This window comes from Pyrus communis, chromosome 5 (assembly GCF_041283825.1).
Source record: "Pyrus communis isolate YQ-2024b chromosome 5, ASM4128382v1, whole genome shotgun sequence".
NCBI lineage: Eukaryota > Viridiplantae > Streptophyta > Magnoliopsida > Rosales > Rosaceae > Pyrus > Pyrus communis.
Genome location: NC_142569.1, coordinates 2,776,131 through 2,791,327, shown reverse-complemented (window position 1 = coordinate 2,791,327; position 15,197 = coordinate 2,776,131). Strand labels below are relative to the sequence as shown.

The window sequence follows — 15,197 nt, the reverse complement described above, 5'->3', positions numbered from 1 at the left end:
TCTATGCAGTTTTGTGCAGATTGCAATCTGTGCAGTTTTTGTGCAGATTGCAATCTGCAATCTGTACAAATTTTTTTTTTTTCAAACAACCGAAAAAAAAAAAAAAAAAAAAGGACCCGTGGACCCGGCTCGAACCGGCCCGTTTCAACCGGGCCGGGTAATGTCCGGTTCTTATATTAGAAAATGTAATCCCCGGCCCCGCCCGCCCCGTTCTCTTTGAACCTAGGTCCGGTCCGGTCCCTTCAAAATTGGGCCCGGCCCGGCCCGTGCCCAGCCCTACGTGAGAGTATAAGCACGCCGAGGTACCAGACTATACGGACACAAATACTCGAAAGAGATGTATGTCTTGATGGTAAATGTGGTTCGACCGTCGGAATGTCGAACTCTAAAACTAACTTGTGAATATCCAACCATAAAACAACTCGGCGTCCAATGTGCCGAGCCTGGTAACATGTAACACCTCACTTCGCCGAGAAGGCTGATGAGATGACCTCTACCAATAAGGACTAAAAAATCCTCGTCGACCGAGACTTGGATAAATAACCAATCGGTTTCAAAGCAGTGCTGTTTATCCAAATTGAAGATGTCGTCGGTTGCCTTCACAGTGCTGTTTATCCAAACTGAAGATGTGTTGGTGAGAAGAAAGGGGAGAAGGCTGGGACGAAGCCATAAATTTGTAAGAATGAGGGCATCATCAAACAACAAGGTAAAATTAAAAAAACTCAAGAATTTACTACACAAAACACTTATATATTAATCCATAAAGTTTTTCATACAACATCTTACAATATTCCTCAACGTGTTTTCATGTTTTGAAAGCGGTGCATGACAACATCATTACCAATACCATCAAATCTCTCTCTATAAAAATAATCATGTTATCATTCATCTATTGATCTTCCATTCAATCTCAATTGATTCAGAAAGTTTATGGCCGAAAATGTTTTTTCAACAGTGGCAGTAACAACTGGAAGAATTAGTGCTAATGTCATAAGTATGTAAATTAGTGGATACACCTTATCTTTTTTCGACTAGACCATTTTTTTATAGTTTAATTAGAACTAACTTTAGAATTGAAATGTAATCTATTTTTTCATTTGTAGTTTAATTAAAGCTTGAGAATTAGAATGGAAAAGTACACACACAAAATTGATTGGGGGCGGATGCCCCCGAGGCCCTATACAACTTTGTATGTTGAATTGGAGAGTCTTTTAGTCATCTGCCGCTGGGTATTTACAGCGACTTGCATGCCCAAGTCCTGAAAACAAAATCCCAATTGCACTGTGATTCTGAGTTTTTATTTGTTGATGTTGACCACGCACTTATCCCATGCATAATCGCATAATAAATGAAGCTCTGAAACTTTATCTTATATACACATAAGTCCACGCCTTATCACATCAATCAAAGCTTTATCCCATCTTTTCCATCTTGACCTGCCAATACAATCTTTTTCAAAGATTCAATCCTAATTGCGTCATCACCATTGTTCAAAATCCACGTGTTCCCTTGTAGCAACCTGATGCAGTCCCACTTTACCTCCGCATCTGGTATGCAATCCCACCTTTTCCTGGATAGAATAATGCATGCAATTTCATTAATCCCATTTAATTAAAATACTTGTCATTTTGCCAAGATACTCAGTGGCTATGATTCTTCCATATCTGCACATGTTGCTTGAACTACTCCGTGCTTGAATTATTCGAAGATACTCTCCCAATACACTTAAAAACTCCAATACAAGAATCCCAACCAGACCTGTGGAGGAAGAAAAGTCCTTGATTTCAAACTGCACTCTTCAAGCTCATTTTAGTATTTTACAAGATAATAACTACAATAATCTAATAGTAATATCTAGAAAAATATTAGAAACAAGCCAATAATACTACAAAGTTGATCACATTCCAACGTCTAGAATTCTTTATAATCATCCGACGGTCTTAATTGCTTGGACCGAAAATGTAAAATCGGGTCCAAACAACTTATCAACATATAATTAGAAAGACAATTTATAATCCTAATCTTACCTAAATTATTTTTCACACAAAATAATTGTTGTCTATGTTGACATTTTCTTTCCAATGTTTGTCATCACCATAATTCACCATGTTAACAAAATTAGAAGAGCCCTCTAACCCTCTATCATGGAAACCATCAAAAACTCAGTTTCTCCAATCCAAATATAAAATTGTCGTTGTCTCTCCACTTATTCATCTAAATCCTGTTATTGAAGTCTCTTCACTTATGCATCTAAATCATGTTGTTCCTCTCGTCTATTTAAAAGGTTATAACTCTTGAACATGCATCCGCCATCTACGAGAACCTCTTTTAACTCTTAATAGTGATTCCGCCATCTCCAATAACCTTTTTAACTCTGGAAGTATCAATGTGGTTCCATCCAGGGTAGAACTTTTTGAATCACAACTGTCGGAGAACTTTTTGAATCACAAATTTCGGCATTCGCGTTGAAACTGACAATTCAAGTCTTGTGATGAGTACATAGGATTTTGGACATCATCGAATTGATAACTTTGAGGGAGGGGAGAAGGAGTCAGGAGTGTGGTTAACCTACAAACCCACTCGTAGCTGAAATTTTGTAGATAGTAGTGCACAATTGTGAGTATTATTTAGTTTTCACCAATATTTTAAACTATTTCATAAATAATTTTAATATTTTTGGTTCGTGTCCCCTCGAAATTCTTATTAACCTACGTTAAGCAAAAGAGGCACAAGCCGCACAACGAACGGGGAGAATAAGCTGCCATGGTACCAAGCTGCCATGCCATGGGTGGTCTCAAGAACAAATCATGGCAGTTCATTTCAAGCCACATAATGTATAAGAGTTTCAAAATGCAAGGTCGGCTAATAATCGAATCAGGCGTAATTAGCATGATATATGTCACCTCCTTTTGGTGATCTACACTCACACTAATCATGTACCGTCACACTAACCATATTTCAAAGTAGTAAGGACATTCGCAAGATTGAAACTCGCATAATTGCTAAATTGTAAAACACAATATGAAGTTTGTGTGGACTTCCTTTACAAACACAGTTCACACTTCAAATACCATCATTAATTTTGATTAATTGGTTCTGATTATCGATGTGATTACTGCAATTTTACTTGACCAAGTAATTAATCTAAAGGCATGCATCAACCTGAACGGAGATGAGATATTGTGGGTGTGACAATCAAAATTCTAATTTTTTCTGATTTTGGAGAAGAAATAATTCCTTTTACAAAATGAATGTCAATGCATCTCAAAACACGGGTTATGTCAATGGTTTAGATTTAAGGAAGTTTAACGAAAAACTCCCGATCTCATTCACTTTAACGAAAAATCATATTTTTACACTAAAAAATCAAGTATTATTCATGATATCTTTTATTTTATCTCACTTTATCTTTTATTTTAAGATTATCGTTAAAATTCAAAAAAATTTCAAACCATTTTAATCATTAGTTTTCCTTTAGATTTATTATTAGAATGCACAATTTGCAAAAAGCAAATAACCTAATTCATCGATCACAACAGTTGCAAATTAAAAACGAAATATTGTAAGTCTCAATATTACTTCACAAGGCCCTTGCCGGCATGCCGCCTTAGTTCGCATCCATCACCTTCCCTTCCGCCACGCCATCGCCATCACTCTCACTAGTAGAGTCATCATCAATGGCCACCACCTCCCACTTCCTCATCAGGAGCTACCACCGTGTCCTTAATCTTCTGCCCTGTCTCCTTCACCGCCCCCCACGCCCCTTCCACTGTGTCCTTTGCCGTCTCCGCCGCCTTACTACGCCCCTCCTCAACCTTCTCCGCCACAGTTCCCACCGCATCCTCTGTTTTCTCCCCCATCTCCGACATATTCTTTTTGGCCTTCTCTTTGACGCTCTCCGCTGTCTCGGCTGCCCTCCGAGTCCCCTCCTCCGCTTTTTCTGTCACAGTGTCCGCCATCTCCTTGGTCTTCTCCTTAGTCTCGTAACCGTACTCTTTAGCTTTCTCCTGGGTGCTCTCCACCGTCTCCGCTGCTCTGTTCGTTCCCTCTTTCGCCTTCTCCTCCATAGTCTCAGCTGCACTCTTCGTCTTCTCCTCTGCTTCCTGCGCGTAATCCTTGGTCGTCTCTTTCATTTCCTCGGCTTTTCGCTTCGTCTTTTCTAGGCCTTCTCCCATGGTTTCTTTCGCTTTGTCATATCCTTTGATCTCTCCTGCCACATTTCGTCCCTGAAATCAGTCGACACAAATATGTTAAAACTACAATTTTTGACAATACGAGCATACTGCCCTAACTAACTAGCCTAACCCGTATTTGTAAATGTTACCTCGGATTTGGAGGCGGAGGTGAAGCAGACGCGGGAGACTTTCTGAGGTGAATATCTGAGAGAGAATGGCTGAGGGGATCGAGGAAAAGATCTGGAGAGGTTGAACAAAACATTATCTGCTACAGAAAGCACTGCCATGTCTGCTTGCTCTGCTTTTCTCCTTTCCTTCGGTTGGTTTGTGTTATCCTATCACCGCCTCTAGGGTTTGCATGTTATAACGAGATTAGGAAGAGTGGTGGCAGCTTTGGCGCTTGACACGTGTCCTGTCACTTGCTGGGGAGCTCCTGTAGCCTACATAGATCACCACTTTTGTCTCAGTAGCCGACTCTCAATTTTGTCTCAATAGTCGACTCTCAATCCTCAATCTTAATATGGGCTCTAGGGCTAAAAGCCCATATCATTTTGATTTATTTGTGGCCTAGAAAAGTATGGAAAAGAAGTGGGCCATGTTCAAGAGGGATATAAAAGCCCATCAATTTGCTTTTTGGAGCCCAAACTATTCGGGTTTTTACTGATCCGAAGATTTCAGTCCGGCAAAATAATGCCAATTGGGGCGCATTCTTCCCCAGCTCCGGTACGACAGCCACCGAGGCTAGTTTCGGAAGTCCACCGTCTTCAGGTACTGACAAAAGCTCCTCTCTTTGCTTGTTTTTACTACATATATTTTAATTAACAAGTTCATATTCAAATCCCTAGAACTGGATTGAATTGGGAATTGAGGGGTCCCGCTAAAGATTTGTTCTTTACGCTTTAGAAGTTGATGGGTATTTTTTTTTCATAGAAATGTTTAGCTTCATTTGGTTGATTTGGTACGCTTCAGGAGTTGATGGGTGTTTTTTTTTTCATAGAAAAGTATAGCTTCATTTGGTTGATTTGGTTTTGGAAGCTGATCATTGTTTGTTGTTAATTGGTGTTTCTCTTCCATGTTTAGCTTTGTATGTGCAATCTATGAGGCTGTGAAGCTTCAATTTATTAGATTTCTTAAGATAAGTCATTGACGGGAACTGTTACTTGCACTCCAAAAAAGTCATTTCGCACTTTTCTCCGGAATCTAAGAAGCATGCCTTAGATCTGACCAATGTCATTTCCTTAGTGGTCTATTCCATATTTTTGCAGCAGATGATCTCAAATTTCTGTGATTTTTGGTGAACCATGGTTACATTATTCAGTTAAGTAGAGCATTGTCATGTAAATTTGACAAACAAGTCTCTTATGAAGCAAAGGTGAAGACCAAGTTTATCATTACACTCACCTAGATTAGAATTTTGTCCGAATCTTGATTAAAATAATCCTTAAGAAAGATATATCGTTGTGTCGCTTTCCTTCTGTATTGTTCTTTCTATCTGAAAGGAATTAGACCTCACTTCATATTCATACCTTATAAGAACTAATCTCGAACAGATAGTCTAGAACCTAATGAAATCCTTCCTGTTAATTCACTTACTTGAATACATAAATGTATTTACTGCAGTTCCATCTATCATAGAGGTCTATTTGCAGGAGATTGATAAAATGCTAATTTATGTTCTTCCATTTATCCTAATTATTTACTCATGTTAGCTCTATTGAGTATTTATTTAGCATATATAACATATATGCAGATCTTTTCTACTCTGAAACAAATTAAACTCAAGTTCATCTTTACAAATATATGAATTACTAGAACCCAAATTAGAAGTCCTTCCTTTGTTTGGCTAACCCTTGTTAACTTTGATAAGTTTCACAAAACATAAATTTCGCAAAACATAAATTATCTAGTGTTAGGATGCTAGGTTTTTTGTAGGTCCTGGATGTTTTTGATGTCTTACTCTGATTTTTGGGAAATCCTATTCCATAATCCATATAACATCATTATTGAATATTGATTATACATGTCTCCGCTCATGTTTCAAATTGTCCCATATTCAGCCTGCTAATCTTTTTAATTTTTGAAAATTTTTTTGACTAATGCAGCCTAAAACTCTTTAGTTTTGAACAGTAGAATGAAATAAATTAAAAGAGGAACATACATAAAGGATAAAGGGAGCCAATTTTCACACACTCTTTTTAGCCTCTCACATACCCCTCTTTATTACTGGTCGTTGGATTGAATAACTCAAACAGAAACAATGGACAAGATTAAACGGGTTGTAGGAGGAGAAAGAAAAAAGTGTGTTTATCATTTCCCATGATAAACTGATTTACTTACCAATTTGTCTTTTTTGACCATGAGTTCATTCCACGTTGAACAGGTTGAGCGTTTTTCTCCATGATCGACATATATATAACCGCCTGGGCAGGTGTTGGGTTGCATGCAGCTTCTCAATAACTTTCTCAACTCGATATGAATCTGCTTCGAATAGGTTGAGCATTTTCCCCATGATCAACATCTATAAAACCGTCTAGGGCAGGTGTTGGTTTGCATGTTCCTTGTCGAACCTTTATGCATCCACGTTCCACAACTTGAGAGCATTTTTCTGCATGATTGACATATCTATATAACGGTCTGGGGCAGGTGTAATCACCTAACATGTTTGGTTTGCATGCATTTTTGTTGAGCCTCTTTATCACCTCTATATAAATCCTAGTTATCCTATGGTCTCATCTCAATTCGGTATTCAAGGTTTTTCTTCCCTGTTATTGCTATAAATCTGCCATACCTTCTTTCTTATACAAGCAGTTGAAATTTTTGCTGTCCCAGTGATGAATATACGAGGAAATCGTTGTAATGGAGCTTCCTAGTAGATGTGATTACCACAGTTATTCTGTGGCTAACTTTGTAAGTACTAGGCAGCAATACTGCACTCATATCGCTTTTCATTTTCAGCTCTGTTATTATGATATTATAAATGAATTTCTTTTTTTCAGCAGGTACCATGTGTGAATTTGTATTTATGGTTTAAGTTATCAGGCCTCTGTTAGGTTTTCCAGCTTTGGATTAACTTCTATGCTTAAATTTTGTATATAAATTTTTATTACCTTTACCTTATGGATCTCCCAGATAAATTTGAATCCATTACGTGATGGATGGAGTCAAAAGATATCTAAAAGTATTCTAAAAGGGAAGATCATGAATTGCAAAATTTTAAGTTCAATTTGCTTCTAATTTTGTCCAAAACCAAAGATGGTAGCCTCTTTAGTGGATACGGATATGGCAACTGGTGGGAATAGAAAATAATAATGGAAAGCACTCTATTCAATACTTTTCGAACAGATTATGCTAATGCAACCACAAAAGTGCTAACGAGATTTTATTTTTGATGTAGGATGGACTCAAAAGCAGTTTTGATTCTCGCTTTGTGATTGAAGAAATACCAAGCAAGCGAGACATGGCATGAAACCATGAACTTGAAGTGATTCAGTGCATGACGAAAATAAAAGCACAAGTTCCATTGAGTTCATCAGGTTGTGCTACCCCTTTTACTCACATTCCCAACATTATAACAATCGTTTACTCACATTCCTAACATTACAACCTCTAACCCTCTAGCTATAAAAACTTAATATAAAATTTTAAATATAACAACTTAAGAGGGGAAGTTCTGGGTTTGCTATTTCAGGAGGAGGCCTTAATTTGCAATCTTGGGCTTCAATTTGTCTAGGATGGCGTTTCTGGTACTTGTCATACGAGGCGTTGTTGGGCTTGGTTGCAGAGAGAGGAAATCATCCCTGGAGATAGCAGTCCCTCTACTTCTTCCTTTTATAACATTTATAACAATCCACCTCCACCAGTTGCTCTTGGGATGCTGGATTTAGAGAGGGAAAGAGTGTGAGTCTTGAGAGTGAGGGAGGCAAAGGAGCGAGAAAATGTGGTTTGACAGAAGGCAATGACTGTATGGGCTTGCCTTGGTTTTCCATGGTGTTCTGTGAAAGAAAAGGATGGAGGAGTATGGCTCCACATATGTCCATACAGTCAGACTCTCATAGCCCAAGTTTACCACATTTGAACTAAAAGAGGCGCCAGAAAATGTCGCTCTCCTCTATGTGTCTCTCTAACTCTTCTCTCTGATTATGTTCTTCTTTTACACACTGGTCAGATGGCTATTCCAAAACCACCACCCTCCGGCCACTTGTCATTCGCTCCCCACCTTGTCAAACTTTCCATAACACTTACAGTATACTCTCTCGTTCAACCCAATTTTCTCTATCTGGCACTCCTCCTCAGCCTTTTCGTTAATTTCTTTCGTCTTGCTTCCTTTCCCTCACGTGCTTTTCCCCACTCCTTTGCACCCCTTACGTGTTCCTCTTGCTTTGTCCACACCTGTACTCTCTCCACTGGCAGCATCCCCAGTTTACCAAATTGCCCATGGCCTGCAGCTTATACAACCCCACCCTCACCCTCACTCACACACACCAACATAAAACCATCCCCTACCTTCTCTGAAGACCAACCCTCGCTATCAACAAGCGCTCTGTGTTCATAGACAATGGAGAACTTCAACCCACCATCTATGCCCTCTACAACCACCGTAACCTCTACTCACAAGACAAATAACTCACAGTCCACTTGTGAACCAGTGAGTTGTTTGCCTTCAACTACTTGTAGTCCTTTGGCCACTCAGTACAGGTATTACCCGGCGCAGTATCTAGCACCAAATCCAGGCCTGCAATTCCCGCATGCAAATAATCATTACCTGTACCATCAGGCCGGTCTCCATATGTATCCATTCCTGGTCGGTGCCCAACCGAATATGGTTCTTTCCAGAGAACAGGCCAGCCGAGACCAATCAGGATGGATATTGGATGCACTTATGTCCAAGTCTGCAAGAAAAGAGAGAAAGATGGCGAGACAGAGGAGTCTCAGTTTGAGCAGAAACGCAGCCAACGCTGCAGTTTCCTGTACTTGTTCTCCCCCATTGAGCAGGCATCCTCCATTTCATGGGAATGATGGTGATGATGATACTCGTGGAATCCTTTCCACATCATCATCTGGAAATGGTGCTGATTTGCAGGACACCAAAGAACAGCTCTACTTGTTCTGCACGCCGGATAACAAGGTATGGGTTTGCTTTTTACCTCCTCGAATCTGAATTTCAAATGAGTTTTTCTTTAAACTACTAATTCTGTGTATTTTTATTAACAGAAATTGAGACCGCTTTTTAAGAAGGAGTTAAAGAATAGTGATGTTGGACCTTTGGGCAGGATTATACTACCAAAGGTGAGGTCTTTGTTTGTTTTGGCACTTTCAGTCCCTTTTACTTCTTTTTGTTTTTCCTTTTCTGAGAAACGAGGATGGAAGAGAAAGAACTAAAAAGGTGAACCAACCAACTTCTTAGTTTGATTTCTTTCACTTTTATTGACGATTGCAAAATGTTTCTGATTTAGACTGCCTAGTAACAAATCCCTTCCTCATTTATAAAATTTTGCACCAACATTGCTTCTCTGTATGCGTTTTCTCCTCATTCACAGAAAGAAGCGGAAAATAACCTTCCAATGCTCTCCGACAGAGAAGGCATCCAGCTGACTGTCAGAGACGTACATTCCAACCGGCATTGGGAATTCAAATACAAGTAAGCGTATGGACAGTACTATTAATTTTATAGTTTAACGGCAAACCATGCAAGAGTTTTCTGCCAATTAATTGAAGCCATTTTTTTCTGCTTGGTTAATTTTACACAGGTTCTGGTCAAACAACAGAAGCAGAATGTATGTGTTCGAATATACAGGTAAAAACCGACGGAATTGCTCTTAATGTTCATTGACAAACACGCGATATATCATGTTTACTGACTTAAGAGTATCCATATTTTCAATGTAACAGGCTCTTTTGTTAGGAAAAAAAGGCTGCAGGCGGGAGATTGCATTTATCTTTACGAGGATGAATGCAAGAACCTCGTGAGTCCTCTTTTCTTCCTTAATTACTACAGAATCTGTTGCAAATTAAAGTAGGATTTTGAAAGTTGAATACAAATTAAAGAGTCTGAGCTGCATGCCTGGTGACATTACTTTTTACGTTATGACAACGATATCCTCTGGAGGATAGTGTGAAGGTACATAATAAGGTGCATGTATGGATAGGATAGGATGGCCAGTGATGAGCGCCTAGTAGATTATGCGTTGGAAAGCACAGGTGTGGCACAAGTATTTTGCAATTGACCCGAGCGTTTAGAAACAGCTCTAATTAGCTGGCAGGAAGACTGAAATGGGCGTTTTAGGCTTGTATTAGTGTACAATTCAGTTAAGTGGGCCATAATAATCCCCTGAAAATAATAATATTTCCTAATGAGAAAATCTGGAGTTTATGGAAAGACCATTACTCTGAGTCATATCTTACATAGATTTTGAACTGTCATTGTTTGCTGTATATTAAATCCTGCGTTGTTGGATATAAATTTCAGTTTATGCATTAGACTATTTTGCTTCTCTTAATATGATGTTATCTTAACTAAGCTGCTTTTTTCGTCCATGCGAGGAAACAGTACATCTCCGTAGAAAAGGTGCCAAGACCAGTACATGTAGCTGAGCCTTCCTCTTCTCAACAGCGTAATACTACAACTAACCCTACAGATCAAACCATCAAGATCGTCCCCAACATCAACTCTAGCCTCAAAACCAACACCACCGACAACAACAAAACGAACACCAACAACTCTGCCAACACAAACACCAACACCAACACCAACGCTAACACTCCCAACGCTGATGCCAAAACCCTTAGAAGTAACCCCTATGTGGCCTCAAACTTATCTTCACCTTCACCATATACCTATGTAGCTGGCGACGAAGTAGACAAATTATCTCTAGAACAACTTGTGGAACAACTTAAGCAAGATCAAGAAGCTAACATCTTCGCGGATGCTTTGTCTATGGTCTCTAGAGACTATAGGGAACATGAGGAAGCTACTACTTTGTCCAACATTGCTGCTAGCCATATTGAGACATCTACCCAGCCACCATCCACATTGGCTGCCGGAATCGATCCTTCATCATCATTATCATCATCAGAGACTAGAGCAACGATGGGGATGGTAGATGAGGATCACTTTGAGCTCGATGACTGCTACAAAGGCCTTGGGACGCTCCCAGAAGTCAACCGCTACAAATACATATGACTATCGTCTCTTTGATCCCAACTGGACGAGGCCACGGCGGACAATGACATGACTTAGCCGGGGATCAGCAAGGACCGTATGCAAAAAAATGTGACTGCGTGGTTGAGTACTTTTTTCTGGCACAGGATATCTCATCAATTGTTTCATGTGCTTGAGAAGATATATAGGAAAAGCAAATTATTTATGTCTTGTTAATTTTTACATTCTGATGTCAACTATATTCTCAAATGGAATAATATTAAAGTATTTTTGTACTTTTATATTTTTCGCTGGAATTGGCATCTTCTTACATGTCTTCCTTGCTTCCCAAGACTTGAAATGGACGAGTTTCCAAAAAAAGAAAAAAAAATAAGACTTGAAATGGACTGGGCCGGAGAGTTGGGCTGAGCTAAAGTTAGGATGGGTTCCACCTGATGCCTTGTTCCAAAACGAAGGAAGACAAAAGATGGGAAAGTACATTGCAACAAAACTAAAAGCTAGTTGGCTCAAAATTTTGATTGAGAGCCACGCGAGATATATACTAAAGGTGGGATAGAACGCGTTGAGTGAGTCCAGGAAGAGTATCTTCTCCGAATCCACTTTGTAGAGATTATAAGGATTTCTAGATCTTAGCCGTTTATCGTATATCGTACGGTCGGTTCTCGTCAGGTACTATTTGTGTTTAATTTTAAATAAAAAAGTAAATGATTTTTGACTACACGATACACGACGAATGACTAAGATCTGAGGATCCCTAAGATCCCCACAATTTGGATTCGGATGGGATCCAATTCCATCAAAATATATAGAGAGAGTAGGTGTTTTGTGTGTGCGGTCGGTTGGTAAAGGGGTCATGTTTGGTGTTTGTGTCATACCTTATCTTAATGAATTGTGTAATGCCAATTTCGTTATTTTAACAGATTTTTAGCAGGTGATCTGATACCGACCCGACTTGTTAATAAGTTTTGTCGTTTTGTGTCGGGTTAACAAATCATGCAAGAAATTGCCATATCTAATGTTTAGGCCTTGCAAACGGGTCGTGTTCGCGTTGTTTATGTGTCATACTCGATAACGAATCGATTCGTTAATATGTTTCTAACGAGTGACCCGATAACGAATCGATTCTTTAACGAGTGACCTGATAATGACCCCACTTGTTAACAGGTTGATCTGAAACTTGTTATTTTTGTGTCGGATTAACAGTAGGGTGTTTTGTGTGTGGGATCGGTTTGTAAGCGGTCCAATCGTCCGCACTCAAATGACAAGTCGTATAAAGGAAAAAACGACTAGACGTATAATGCTCGACTGACAATTGCATATTACACATCATCATCGTCTTGATGATGAGGCGATGACTCAGCCATCCTCCAAGCTTCTGCCTTTTTGGGGATAAGTCTGTCTGATCCAAAACCCCCACACTGAACTCCAACCCCTCGCTGCTCCTCCTGCCATGGCCATGTCCACAACCTCCTCCTCTCTCTCCTCTCTCTCTTCCCTCTCTCTCCACCCCTCTCCCCGCCTCTCCCTCCTCCCATTCACCGCTGCAGCTACCCCCGCAACCAAACCCAGAAAACCCATTTCCCTCATCCTCTCCTCTTCCCGACCCACCACCGTTATCTTCAATGCCGCCGCGTCCGACGTTGAGACCTCCTTCTTCGACAACGAGGACCCCGAATTCGATGGCGTGTTCGAGCCCCCGGAGGCCCCCGAAGACTTCGTCCCTCCGCCTTCCTTCGATGAGGATTCGACCGAGACCGAGGACGAAATTGCGGCCGCGTACGAGGAGCTGTACGGCCCGGCGTACAGCGGCGTGACCATGCTGGGGAATGACATTTACGTGATGGACTCGAAGGTGAAAAAGCTTGGGGCTTTTGGGAAGCTGAAGAAGGAGAAGATTAGAGATGGTTTCGAGGAGAGGGTGGTGCAGGTGAGGAGGGTAACGAAGGTGGTGAAAGGAGGGAAGCAGCTGCATTTTCGGGCGATTGTGGTGGTCGGCGACAAGCAGGGCAATGTGGGTGTCGGCGTCGGGAAGGCCAAGGAGGTTATTGGGGCGGTGCAGAAGTCTGCAGTGAATGCTAGAAGGAACATTATCAGTGTGCCCATGACCAAGTACCTGACTTTTCCTCACAGGTATTGTCATTTTGGTTTCTGGGGTCGATTAATTTTTGTTTGAATTGTGCTTGAATTGTTTGTGTTGGATATTTTGGTGGTGTGGGAAATACTGCATTTTCAGGGTTTTGTTTAGAATGTGGAATTGAATGTCATTGCATTTAGTATTTTGGCTATCTGCGTAGCTGTGGTCATTTCTGCATTTCAGTTGGGTTTATTTCAATGACAATGTGTGAGAATTGTGTTAAAAATGATACTTTTGGTCATTTGATGGCATGGAAAGTTCTGCATATAGGAATTTCGTAGAATTTGAATCGAATGTAATTGCAATTTTTGGGCGCGCCTGTGCTTTTTAGTATAAGACTGCCTATGAGACTTCGAAATATTTGAGAGAGGATGGTGCTTGGTTAAACTTGGAGTCGTAGGTCTGAGACAATACGGAGAGGTGAAATTGATTGTATATGTGGTTTTATCACACTGCACGCTAGCTATACTTGAAGTATTATATATTCTCTGAGTCTTATGATTAATATTTGGTGAGTTACTAAAGTGTCATTTATACTTGAAGTCGTCTGTTCAGCATACATTTTTTCGTGGAACAGTGTCTTCTAATATTGACAACCCCAATTTGTGATGGATGTAGTACATATTTATCAATAACCAGTGAATCAGTAGGTTGTTGCAGTTGTATGGGAAAGACCATACAGGTACAACGTCACGTGGTTGATAGCATTGACGTGTAGCCTAGGAAGTGATTTGATAAATGGCATCAGAAGGTGTAAACCATGTAATGAAAATATGTGGATTCTCATTCGATCTGACAGATTGGTCTTCTGGCGTAAACCATACACGAATTTAAATGGGATCAAAAGAATTGCAAAGCTTAGTTAAATATGAAATTGAACTATTAAACTTTTGATTAAGTGTAACCTTTAATTACTCGGGAAGTGGAAATTCATATCAGGAATATCGAAGTAGGTTAAGTTGTGATGTTAATGTGGACTACTAGCAATATTGTCATTACACTGGGCGAGTCCCACTTGAATGTTCGTAACTTTCTTTGTTCAATCCAAACTGAAGTTGATCCATTGTTTGGAACACATTAGGTAGCGAAAGGTTGTCTCCATTTCTTTTCTTTGATAACGACTGTTTATATTCTTATCATGTTCCTTAAAGTTGAATGCAATTACTGGTGATGGGACAGAAGTGAGTTCCTTCCTATTCTTCTAATTTTTGCATCTCCTGTTTTGTTTACTCTAAAAAATGGCAGATCTGAGGGAGATTATGGAGCAGCAAAGGTGATGCTGAGGCCTGCTTCTCCTGGTACTGGAGTTATCGCCGGAGGGTCTGTGAGAATAGTTCTCGAAATGGCAGGTGTCGAGAATGCTCTTGGGAAGCAACTTGGAAGCAAGAATGCTCTCAACAATGCTAGAGCCACGGTGGTTGCCGTACAGAAAATGAGGCAGTTCAGAGATGTCGCTCGTGAGCGTGGTATCCCGATGGAAGAGCTTTGGAAGTGATAGAACAGAAGTAAGCAAAAGCAGCTGTTCTGCATTGTAGATTAATTCTTGTAGTGCAGGCTTCTTGTTGTAAACGTATAAGAGCCTTTTTTTTCTTTTCAATTTTGTCTTCATTTGAAGCTTTTGATGTTTTTAAACTTGGCGTAGCCTTATCATGTTTCCAGAGAATCTACAATACCACGTTGCATTCAATCTGAAATGAACGGGTGAGATTTAAATAAATGAATTTACCCG

At 40.0% G+C, this 15,197-nt stretch overlaps 3 protein-coding genes across 8 annotated transcripts; 2 read left to right on the top strand and 1 right to left on the bottom strand.

Annotated features, from left to right (window-relative positions):
• Window positions 1-3,454: 3,454 nt before the first annotated feature.
• On the bottom strand, window positions 3,455-4,526 carry LOC137725220 (uncharacterized). The gene is made up of 2 exons (XM_068463840.2): window positions 4,325-4,526; window positions 3,455-4,226 (listed from the first exon to the last, which is right to left on the bottom strand). The coding sequence occupies exons 1-2, from the start codon at window positions 4,460-4,462 to the stop codon at window positions 3,675-3,677; spliced, it is 690 nt and encodes a 229-aa protein (XP_068319941.1). The 5' UTR covers window positions 4,463-4,526; the 3' UTR covers window positions 3,455-3,674.
• Window positions 4,527-4,810: 284 nt separating this feature from the next.
• Window positions 4,811-11,620, top strand: LOC137725219 (uncharacterized). 6 transcript variants are annotated; one of them, XM_068463839.2, is made up of 10 exons: window positions 4,836-4,943; window positions 6,556-6,666; window positions 7,005-7,082; window positions 7,570-7,708; window positions 7,864-9,300; window positions 9,387-9,461; window positions 9,713-9,813; window positions 9,923-9,969; window positions 10,065-10,138; window positions 10,723-11,620. In XM_068463839.2, the coding sequence occupies exons 5-10, from the start codon at window positions 8,731-8,733 to the stop codon at window positions 11,353-11,355; spliced, it is 1,500 nt and encodes a 499-aa protein (XP_068319940.1). In that variant the 5' UTR covers window positions 4,836-4,943; window positions 6,556-6,666; window positions 7,005-7,082; window positions 7,570-7,708; window positions 7,864-8,730; the 3' UTR covers window positions 11,356-11,620. The 6 variants fall into 6 exon arrangements, with proteins under 6 accessions (XP_068319936.1, XP_068319938.1, XP_068319940.1 ...); XM_088693760.1 differs by having other exon boundaries at window positions 7,570-9,300; XM_088693761.1 differs by lacking the exon at window positions 4,836-4,943 and adding an exon at window positions 4,981-5,088 and having other exon boundaries at window positions 7,570-9,300.
• A 1,025-nt stretch (window positions 11,621-12,645) lies between these two features.
• On the top strand, window positions 12,646-15,185 carry LOC137726161 (small ribosomal subunit protein uS5c). Its single transcript, XM_068465041.2, has 2 exons — window positions 12,646-13,464; window positions 14,714-15,185. Exons 1-2 carry the CDS (start codon window positions 12,785-12,787, stop codon window positions 14,961-14,963), a joined length of 930 nt encoding a protein of 309 aa, XP_068321142.1. The 5' UTR covers window positions 12,646-12,784; the 3' UTR covers window positions 14,964-15,185.
• Window positions 15,186-15,197: the final 12 nt, after the last annotated feature.